Source organism: Vombatus ursinus, unplaced genomic scaffold (assembly GCF_900497805.2).
Source record: "Vombatus ursinus unplaced genomic scaffold, bare-nosed wombat genome assembly UNPS02014820.1, whole genome shotgun sequence".
Taxonomy (NCBI): domain Eukaryota; kingdom Metazoa; phylum Chordata; class Mammalia; order Diprotodontia; family Vombatidae; genus Vombatus; species Vombatus ursinus.
The window spans coordinates 8,314,285-8,325,718 of NW_020954598.1; the positions used below are offsets into that span (position 1 = coordinate 8,314,285).

The 11,434-nt window shown below is 34.2% G+C and overlaps 1 protein-coding gene across 1 annotated transcript in view; it reads left to right on the forward strand.

Annotated features, from left to right (window-relative positions):
• The first annotated feature begins 5,564 nt into the window (after positions 1-5,564).
• The window catches only part of LOC114024253 (biogenesis of lysosome-related organelles complex 1 subunit 2-like), a 37,244-nt gene continuing 31,374 nt past the window's right edge, over positions 5,565-11,434 (forward strand). The window contains exon 1 of the mRNA XM_027837262.1: positions 5,565-5,658. Coding sequence (XP_027693063.1) covers positions 5,565-5,658 — 94 coding nt within the window. The remainder of the gene's footprint in view (positions 5,659-11,434) is intronic.

The window sequence follows — 11,434 nt, forward strand, 5'->3', positions numbered from 1 at the left end:
AAATAGGCTAAATCCTGAAAGAGGCACAACAATCTGCTGAAGAGAAGAATTCCTTAAAAAGCAGAATTGGCCAAATGGAAAAAAAAGGTATAAAAGTTGAAGAAAAAAACTCTTTTAATTAGAATTTTGGCAAGTGAAGAAACAATAAAACAAAATCAAAAGAGTGAAAAAATAGAAGAAAATGTGAAATATCTCATTGGAAAAACAACTGACCTCGAAAATAGATCAAGGAAAGATAATTTAAGAATTATTGGACTACTTGAAAACCATGATAAAAAAAATGAGCCTAGACATCATCTTTCAAGAAATTATCAAGGAAAAATCTCTAAGATCCTAGAATTAGAGGGTAAAATCTAAATGAAAATAATCCACTGTTCACTTTCTGAAAAGAGATTCCAAAATAAAATCTCCTAGCAATATTATAGTCAAATTCCAGAGCTCTCACGTCAACAAGAAAATACTGCAAACAGAAAGAGCTGTTCAAATATTGTGGAGCTACTACAGTCAGGATCACACAGGATTTTGCAGATTCTACATCAAAGTATCTGAGGGGTTGGAATATGATATTCTGCAGTACAAAAATCCTAGGATTACAAACAAGAATTAGCTACCCAGCAAAATTGAGTCTAATCTTTTTTCTTTTTTTGTTAGTGGGGAGAGGCATATATAGATATTCAATAAAATAGAAGATTTTCAAGCATATCTGATGAAAAGACCAGAGCTGAATAAAAAATTTGACTTTCAAATACAAGACTGAAGAGAAGCATGAAAACATCAAAAGAAGGGAGAAACAATAAGGGATTTAGTTAGATTAAACTGTTTACATTCCTACATGAGAAGATGATACTTGTCACTCCTAGGATCTTTCTCATTATTAGAGCAGTTAGAAGGAGTATACATACACAGAGGACACAGGTCTAAGTTGAATATGATGGGCTGATACCTAAAAAAATAAAGTAATAAATGAGAAAGATGAATTTATTAGGTGAAGGGGAAAAGGAGACGTACAGTAGGCTGAATTATCTCACATAAAGAAGTACAAAACAGCTTTTACACTGGAAGGGAAGATAGGAGACACAGAAGGGGAACACTTTAACCTTACTTTCATCAGAATTGGCTCAAAGATAGAACAAAATACACATTTAGTTGGCTGTAGAAATCTATCTTGTCCTACAGGAAAGTAGGAGGGGAAGGAGATAAAAGAAGGAAGGATAGTAGTCTGTAGGGTAGGGGGAGGCAGTAGTCTGAAGCAAAACACTTTTGAGGATGGACAGAGTGAAAGGAGAGATAGAGAAGGATAAACAGAGGGAAATATGATGGAGGGAAATATAGTTAGTAATTATAACAGTGAAAAAATTGATATTTTTTCTGATAAAGGCTTATTTCTTAAATATATAGAGACTTGAATAAAATTTATAAAAAATAAGAGCTGTTCCACAATTGATAAATGGTAAAATGATATGAACAGGTAGTTTTCAGACAAAGTGATCAAAGCTATCTATAATCATATGAAAAAATGCTCTTAATCATTATTGATTAGAGATATACAAATTGAAACAACTCCAAAGTATCACCCCACACCTCTTAAATTGGCTAGTATGACAGAAAAAGAAAATGACAAATGTTGGAGGGGAGGTAAGAAAATTTGGATATGGACATATTGTTGGTGGAGTTGTGAGCTGATTCAGTCTTTCTGGAGAGTAATTTGGAACTATGCCCAAAGGCCTACAAAACCATGCATACCCTTTGACTTAGAAATACCAATATAGGTCTGTATCCCAAAGAAATTAAAAAAAAAAGGTGAATGGACCTATATGTACAAAAACTAAGTGAATATTAATTTAGAATGGTAAGTGGAATATATTTTTATTGATGCCTTAACTTTGAGGTGAAATACAAATAAAATTGCAACATGCCAATGGCAATGTTATAATATTTTGGAAATTCTTCAAGAGGAAAGATATATTGTTGGGGAATTTTAAGTGGCTTTGGCATGCCAGTGTGACACGGTGGGCTAGGAAATGGAAAATGCAATGAAAGGCATTACTACTGATAACCTAAAAAAAAAAAACTGCTCCAAAAAAATCAACAAGTAAAATATACTAAAGGCAAAAGAAAAAATATAGAGTATTTGAAATAAATTTTATAGAAAAAAAATTTAAAAAAGATTAACATTATAATCAACATTTTTAAAATGGTAAATAGCAGTTAAAAAGGGGGCAATCACTTATGAATGAAAAAAATAGCAATGCATTAACATATGGGAAGCCACCTTGAATAAAGCCCAAAGGGAAAAAAAAGAACTTCTGTAGGACTTTGGCAGAAAAAAAAATTGTGCATATTTCCCAAGAGAACTTAGCTATGAAGGACTTGAAAAAATACTTTGAATAAACTTATAAAATCTAGTGGGAAATAAAGCCTGAGTCTCAATGTCTTCATCTTAAAAATGCTGATATATAAAGTATAAAGAGACCCAAGTAATTTATTTTGAGCAAACAACATTAATAATAAGAGTAATAGTTATATGATATTTTGTGGTTAACAAAGTGCTTTCCTTGTAACAAGATTATGAGTAAATGATTCAATCATGATTATACTTATTATAGAGATTAAGAAACCTGGTCTCAGGAAAGTAAAAAGACAGTAATACAATCACCTCTATTACCTGAACTCAGTACTTCTGACTTTAATTTCAAGGGTTTTCCATGAATCCTGCTGCCTTTGCACTATATGACTATTTAAAAAAATTAAAAAGAAAATTCTGATTGCAAAAATTCTGAAGAACATTTTTTTTATAAATTTAATAAACCATATTGTTGACAGACTCTGAAATAATGTCATTAAGATCATGCCAATTCTAAATTCTGTTGGGTTTTTTTTTTCATTTTCATTATACAAGATTCTGATTAAGTTCATGTCTGGAATATTGTAATAAGCTCCACTGTTATCACACTGCTTAATTTCTTTCCACTACAAAATTTATTACAAAATATGTCTAGACTAATCCTACTGAAAAACCACTTGAATTATTTCCTTCTCCTATTCAAAATTTGTTAATGAAACTTCTTTGAAGGTCAAGTTCTCCACTTTGATATTTAAGGGTTCTAATCTATCTTGCTAGCCTTACCTCCTATTATTCTCCTAACCAAATCCTATCTTCTTCTAGATTAGTTCATTTATTGTCCTGGACAACAGTTATACTCCTTCTTTCCTCTATTCTAATCAGATCAGAAGTATAGAACAATAATAAAAATAAGAAATATTATTCATAACCTGGCAGGGTTGAGGGAAATCTTTAAAATTTATTGGATTCATGTCTATATATGTATTTATCTCTTTTAAGATTTAGGAAGAAAAAAGAATAAAGGCTAAAATCCATTTTACAGCTATTTTTTTCTATAAATAATCAAATAAATAGAATCAAAAAGAGCAGACAAATAGTTATCATTTTGTAAGATTTATGAATGTCCAGAGATAATTTTTAAATGAGTGTTATACACAGAAAAGCAGCATGAAGGAAAAGAAAAAAAAATACAGATTAAGAGTTCAAGTATCCAGGCAGCTGGGTTGAACAGCACATTAAGAGTTGGGATTTGGAGTCCAGATCTTAGTTCAAATCCAGCCTCAGATCCTTACTAACTGTGTGACTCTTAGGCAAATCACTTTTTATCTGTCTGCTACAGTTTCCTTACCATATAATGGGGCTAATAATACCACCTACTTCTGAGGGTTGTGCTGAGAATAAAATGAGAAAATATCCTTAGAAAACTTAGCACAGTACTAGACACATAATTGCACTTAATAAATATCTTATATCTTCCTTCCTTTCTTCTTTCTTTCCATCCTGGGTTCTTATACTGACTCTGATATTAGGTATGCCACTATGAGCAAGTAATTTAACCTCTCTCAGACTCTGTCTTATCATCTGTAAATTGAAGGGATAGGAGCAGATAGAACCTGACATTTTTTTTAAATTTTGTGTTCTGTTTGTTGTTGGTTTTTTTTTTTACTTTATATGTTTGATAGCACAAAAAAAAAATTGTTGCAATATGATATGCTTGTCCCAAAGTTAACACTTTGATTCTAAGAAGAGCAAGGTGTCATGACAAATTCAGGGCTTGGTTTGAAAGACACCCCATTTACCTAAACATTTGTCTCTTGAGATGCAATATTAAACTGAACCTGCAGCAAATTTTCTATGGAGGAATAAAGCAGACCATTAAAATTAATCTTGCTGGAAATGCCAAACCAAAATAATAGATCTGATCCTTTACTCTGGAAACTTGGGCTTTGTCTTTCAAATGGCTCAAAACATTTTACATATATCATCTCATTAATCTAGAAGCATCCCTATTAGGTACTTTCAAAGCAACATTATCTGTATTTGAAACAGGAAGAAAGAGGATTTAAGTGATTTAGCTGAAGAGCTTTGGAAAGAAAATAGTGAATAGAAAACTGTCTTGTCACTCTTCTTCAATCCACTTTTAATGATATTTATTTATTAAACAATGAGTCAAGTCAAATCAATAAGCATTTATTAAGAGTTTACTATGTGCCAGGAGGAGCAATTAGGTGGTGCAGTGGATAAATTATGGGGCCTGGAGTTAGGAAGACCTGAGTTCAAATCCAGCCTTAGACATTTACTACCTGTGTGACCTTAAGCAAGTCACTTAATACTGTTTGCCTCAGTTTCTTCATCTGTAAAGTGGGCTGAGAAAAGGTAATGTCAAGCTATTTCATTATCTTCCCCAAGAAAATCCCTAATGGGGTCACAAAGCGTTGTTCATGACAGGAACAATTGAATAACAACATGTGCCAGGGAATCAACTGAATACTGAAGATACAAAGAGAAGACAAAAAAATGTTCGTGCTCATAAAATGATGATATTCCAGTGGGGGAGACATATGCAAATTACTATCTAAATATAAGAAAATAATCTTAGAGAAAAGATACTAGTGGAGAAGTTGGGTGGAAAACTACCAGGAAAAGGTTTCCTGAAGAAGGTGAGGGTTACAACTGATTTTTTTTTCTTTTGTTTCCCCCAAAAAACAAGCATCCTTTAATGCAGTGGCTCCTGAAGTACAATAGCGGATGTTCATAATGATGGAAATCCCACCCCCTACACTTTCTACTCCCACCAGTAATCAAGAAAAATTTAAATTATGTCTAATATACTCTTCATTCTCTATACTTTTGCATAAAGGTAGGAATCACTGAATATTCCAGAGAGTTGAGATCTTGCTATGTTAATTTTATTATGATTAATGTTGTAATGAAGTATCATTTAACTTAGATAATAGATATATTCCACTGGAGGAATAACAGTTATTTTTTTTTTGGTTTAGCCATACCAGATGGATGTTGAGATCCACTGTCATAGCCTGTGAGAACACACAGTCACCATTGTGCCATAATAAGGTCAGTCAATCAATTAATAAACATTTATCAAGCATATACTATATGTCAGGCACTATTGCTAAGCACTGCGAATACAAAGGAATGAAAAGGACAGTTCCTGCTCTCAAGAAGCTCACAATCTGTTCCTTCACCCTGTGGAGCCATCATGGGTTGCGTTCAGACCAAGACTATGAAGAAGGAGGTGCCAGTCATCATCAAAAAGTACTACACCTGCCAGACTCAGCTCCTCTCTCACCACGGTCAGACAGACTTTTCCTACTGACCTTCTAAGTTGCCTTTGTGTGCTGAGAAGTCTGGAAATAGCCACAGCTCTCCTTGATTCAATCCTCTGAGAACTGCTCCAGGTTTGCTCAAGCCTGGTTTTTGCCTGAATGACCTACACTGAACTGTGTTCCTCTCCCAGCCTGGTACAATAATCTTTCCAATCAACCATCCAGGTTGTCTTGGGCTGGAAATTTGTTTCACTCTGTCTTTTTGTGGATTGTGCTGCTCTAGAATTTGTTTAGAGCAATTTTTACAGGTATTTGGAGGGGTTTGGGGGAAAGCTCAAGCAAGTCACTGCTTTTACTCCACCATCTTGGCTCTGCCCCCTGAATTTTTTTTTTTTAGGCAATTAGGGTTAAGTGACTTGCCCAGGATCACACAGCTATTAAGTGCCTGAGGCCAGATTTGAACTCAGGTCCTCCTAACTCCAGGGCTGGTGCCCTATCTGCTCTGTCACCTAGCTGCTGCACGTAACGTTACAACTGAATCTTGAGGAAAGCCAACCAAGAAGCCAAGATGCAGAAGTGAGGAAGAAGAAGAATCTAGTCATGGAAGGTAACTGGGGGGAAAGAATTAAGCCAGAAGATGTCTGTGGATCATCCAGTTACAGATATCCATAAGGACATTGGTGTTGCCAAGGTGGAACTAAAGGGAAAGATTAGGACTGGAAATACAGATCTAGAGGTCATTTACACAGAGATGATAATGGAACCCATGAGAGCTTATGAGAGCATCAAGGAAGATAGTATAGCATGAAAAGAGAAGGGACCCTCCTGCAGAGCATTGAGGGAGGGGGGTTACCTACAATGAGTGTGAGTGACTTAAATGAAGATTCAACAAAAAAAGAATGGGAAGGAGAGTATAGATGGGAGGTTTACCAGGAGAGAGCAGTGTCATGAAAGGAAAGAAAGATAGGAGGAAATATGCAGAATGAGAAGATAATCTACAAACACTGCACAGAGGTCAAGGACTGAAATGTTATGTTTGCCAGTTAGAGATTATCAGTAAACTTTAGAGACAGCAGCTTCAGTGAATGACAAGGCCAGAAGCCGTATTGCAGGGAGATTTGCTTTTCAAGAAGAAAATTGAGAGAAGTGGAGGCAGTGAGTGTAGCTGGCTTTCTCAGGGAGTATAGCAGAGAAGAGAAGATATAGGATTAATCGATACATAATGGAGACAATAAGATCAAGTGAGTTTTTTTTGATATTCTGTTTTTGTTTTTTCCTGATTTTTTTTGGAAGTCCAGGGAGACATGGGCATGACTTTAGGCAATATAAAAACAAGGATACTTTTTAAAAAAGTTTTCTCTTCTGGTTACAGCCATCTGGAAAAAAAAAAGTGAGTTAGTATTTCTAAAGTATGTTTGCAGTTTGCAGTTCTTGCACTTCACAGAACAAAACTAAACTCAGCAAAAACTTTCACGTGCTGATACTTTTGATCAAAACTTAATTAAACAGAAAACAATTGCATTGAGAAGAGAAAGTATAAACAGAAACTTAATTAAAGAATTAATTGTTATTCTTTTTCTATGCATATAATCTCAGATGATCACAGTCTTTTTTCAGCTATTTCTAATTGACCTAATAAAGTATAATGAGGCATTTGTCACAAGACAAAAAAAAAATGAAAGTCAGGGCATTCCAAGATTAGGAAACACTTTGAGCAAAGGCTCTTTTTGCATATTCTTCCTTCTGCCCCACATACTTTTGACACTGACAGTTGACATAATAAGCTTTGTATAGTATATTCTAGTAAGAGAAAATACTATATGATCGGGGCAGCTAGGTGGTGCAGTGGATTGAGCACCAGCCTTGGATTCAGGAGGACCTGAGTTTAAATCCAGCCTCAGACACATAACACTTACTAGCTGTGTGACCCTGGGCAGGTCACTTAACCCCATTGTCTAACCAAAAAAAAAATACTATATGATTAATAAGCAATATAGTATAGTTGGTGGAGAGCATGACCTGAAGACAGGAAGATTTGTGTTCAAGTCTTCCTCTGAGTGATAATGAGTATGTGATCCTGAGCAAGTCAGTCAGTCTGTCAACTAGCATTTATAGCACCTACTATGTGATAGGTACTGTTTTAAGCACTCAAGATACAAAAAAAAAAAAGAAAAACACAGTACCTGACCCTAAGGAGCTCACAGTCCAATGGAGAAGACAACATGTAAACAACTATATACAAACAAAGATGTACACTGAATAAGTAGTGAACAGTCTTAAAAAGAAGGTCCTATGATTAAGGATGAGTAGGAAGAGCTTGCAAAAGGTGGCAAGACATATAACCACTCACTGATCCAGACAAGAATAAGGCTTAAAGTGCCACAAAGACAGTACCAGCCTACATTGGTAAAACAAATATTCACAGCATCTTTTTTTTCTTTTTTGTGATCACAAATAACTAGAAAAAATAAAAAACAGGTACCCATTAATTGGGAAATGGTTAAACAAGTGGAATATCATTGTCCTCTAAGAGATGGTGAGTACAAAGACGCATGGGATACAAACTGAAGTTAAGTGGAACCAGAAAGAGCAACATGAGCAATGAAAACAATATTAACAATATAAACGGCGTTATAAAATGCAAGAAAAAACAGTCCTTTGTAATTAGAATTATTGTTCAACCCTAGACGAGTGTTGAGAAAATGTTCTTTTTTTCTTTATTTGCAGAATTAAGGGACTATGGGTAAAGATTTTAACTTATACCTTGAAAGTTGGTAAATGAATGGGTTGATTTTTCAAAATTGCTTTCTTTTCTTTCTTTTCTTTTTCTCTCTTTATTATTATTTGTTGTTAAACGAGGTGACTTGAGGTTAGGTGTTTGGGGAAGGATATATTCAGAAATGAAGTGATATAAAGTCAAAAGATACAAATATACGTATTTAAAAATAATTTAAAAGACAGGTTGATGGTTCTATTTCTGATTCTCTAACTAAACAGACATGATAATCTTCAGTAACTTTTTAAAAATATTCCTCCTTTAAAAAGGTTACAGGCAATATCGAATAATATCTCTATGCTTTGTTTTTCATTTTAGTTTAGATTTTTTCAGTCAATAAAAATAATAAAAAGAATATTTGAGTTATGTACATAATCTGTTCTATGAAATTTTCACTTCTTAATAAAACAATAGCTTCTTTATAATACCTCAACTGAAGAAAATCTATGCTCCTATGACATTTTAATAAAAACAACATGTCATATATTAACATCTGATAAATTTAAGTGATTAGGAATACAATTTTCCAATACTCCCAATGTATCCAAAAGGAATTATTTGCTATGGTGGCTTCTTTTCATTGATTTTTCCTTTCCTTAGAAGCCACAGTAAAATAATATACTCAACTAAGGAAACAAAGATATAGATGTCCAATTATATAAGAAACCCCATACACACACACACACACACACACAATGTATATGTATATATGTATATATTATATACATGTGTGTATACATATATGTATGTATATACACATATATCATATATGAATAACACTCATAATGAAGGAAATAAACATTCATAAAATAAGATAAAATATATTATATATATGAAAACCATCAAAAACAATATATTCCCTTCAAGTCTACCATATGTTTGACCACATTTCTCCCTCTATACCACCTTAATTAAATATGCTAACTTAACTTTACAATTCCTCACATATGACATACTATGTAGCTCTCTTATCATAGACTTTTGTAATACAAAAGGCCTAAATATACTGGCTTTTCTTTTTAATCTATTAGTAGCACCCACCCAGGAAATAACTTTCTCTGTTCCCCTCTCTTTTCTTCCCCTCCTCTCCTGCCATGCTTATTTTTCTTGAGTCTTGCATAAACAATCAAAAGAGCCTGGTTCATACTAGGTGTTACAGTCAATATAGAAAAGGTTCAAGAGGCTCTACCAAATCTCAAGGTGCTGGAGCCAGCATATACTCATACAAAACATCAATGAACTATAAAATACAACACAAGATTCCAGATGGAATTGTTTAATCAGGGAAACCTTCATGAAAAATTTTGGACATGCACTGAATTTTTGATTGATTTACTTAACCTTTTGTGCTGTAGAAGCATGGTAGTCTGCTATAGTAAGAAAAAAAAGAATCAGATTCAAAGTTTCTGGAAGATTTAGATAATTGGTTTTGATCAAGGTTTAATTTCTGGCTGGCTACTAAGGTCACTTACATGATCTCGGCCCTCATTCAACCCTTGTTTCCTCATTTGTAAAATGTGGAGACCAGACTTGATTATCTGTATAGTTTTCTCCAACTCTAAATAAGTCATATGACCACGACTTTCCTGTTTCACATCGTGAGTTAAGGAAAAAATGTAGTACAGGGCAAAGACTTGTGGATTTGGAGGCAGAACATTTGGCTTTAGAATCCTACTTGCATCATTTAGTATCTATGGGATGCTGGGTGAATCATGTCATGGGCCTCGATTTCTTATTTGTAGACTGAAGCCATTTGACTCATTGGCCTCTATACTCTAAATCAATGGTCCTTTCATCATAGAGTGTTTATTTTGACCCTGTAGCTCTAGATCAATTATTCTAGAATTTTCTAATTATAGGTGAAGCTTTGTATCAGACAGTTGGTGATAGATACATTCACTGCATGGTAAATGAAACCAGAGATACTTTTCCTACAAGAAACACAATGAGCATCTGTTAAAGATGAGGTTCCCAAGATAAAGAATGGCAGATTTTTTAGTTAGTAGGACAATAGCAGCATAGCCTTGCTATGCTCTGACATATATTATCAAGAATTTTATTTCCTTTCAAAGTTTACTAGAGTCTAGCTCAATGATACTGTTACTGTTAATATACTAAGTCTCCTCCCACAGTGCTTTAAGTTACACATTATTTGCTTAAGTTCAATCAGATATAAGCAAGCAACCCTTGGCTGTGTCTAAATTCCCAGGCAGTTTAACCTCTTTTGCTGAAATTAATCATTACTAACTGGCTAGTAAAGTAGTTATTTTGACTGAACCGAACAATTGTCATATGTGTTTCTTCAATGGTAAAATGAGGATAATAGCAGCGTCTACAACCCAGAGTTGTTGTGAGGATCAAATTATACAAATATTTTTAAAGGGCTTGGCCCAGAGTCCATCACAAAGTAGTCACTCACATATGCTTGTTGCCTCCTCTTACCTCTTACCATTGCCTTGTCAGTTGAGTTAAAATGGTCAAAATAACGATGATAGCAAAGAGAGCCTAGAATAGTCATTACCACTGTTATTGATCGTAATAATCATAACACTGACATTTATAAAGTATTTTAGGTGTTTTCCAAACTTTTATCTCCTATGATCCCCACCAAATGATAATTTCCTCTCCCTCAATGACTTTTCATTTATTTTGTTTTTGCTCTGTATGTACTTACATATGTACATGGTATTTTCCTTGATTGAGCATAAACTCCTTGAGAAAAGAATGTTGCATTTTTGTCTTTTTATCCCTAGTATTTCACCCATGCAACTGAAACTCTTTTCTCCAAGGCATTAATTACCTCTTGATCAATGAATATAGTTGTCTTTTTTTTCTTTTTCTTGGCAATTGGGGTTAAGTGACTTGCCCAGGGTCACACAGCTAATGTCTGAGGCCAGATTTGAACTCAGGTCCTTCTGACTTCAGGGACAGTGCTCTATCCACTGTGCCACCTAGCTGCCCCAGTTGTCTTTTTTCAATCCTTATCCTTATAGACTTCTTCCTAACCTTTGTAGAGGCACCTAGATG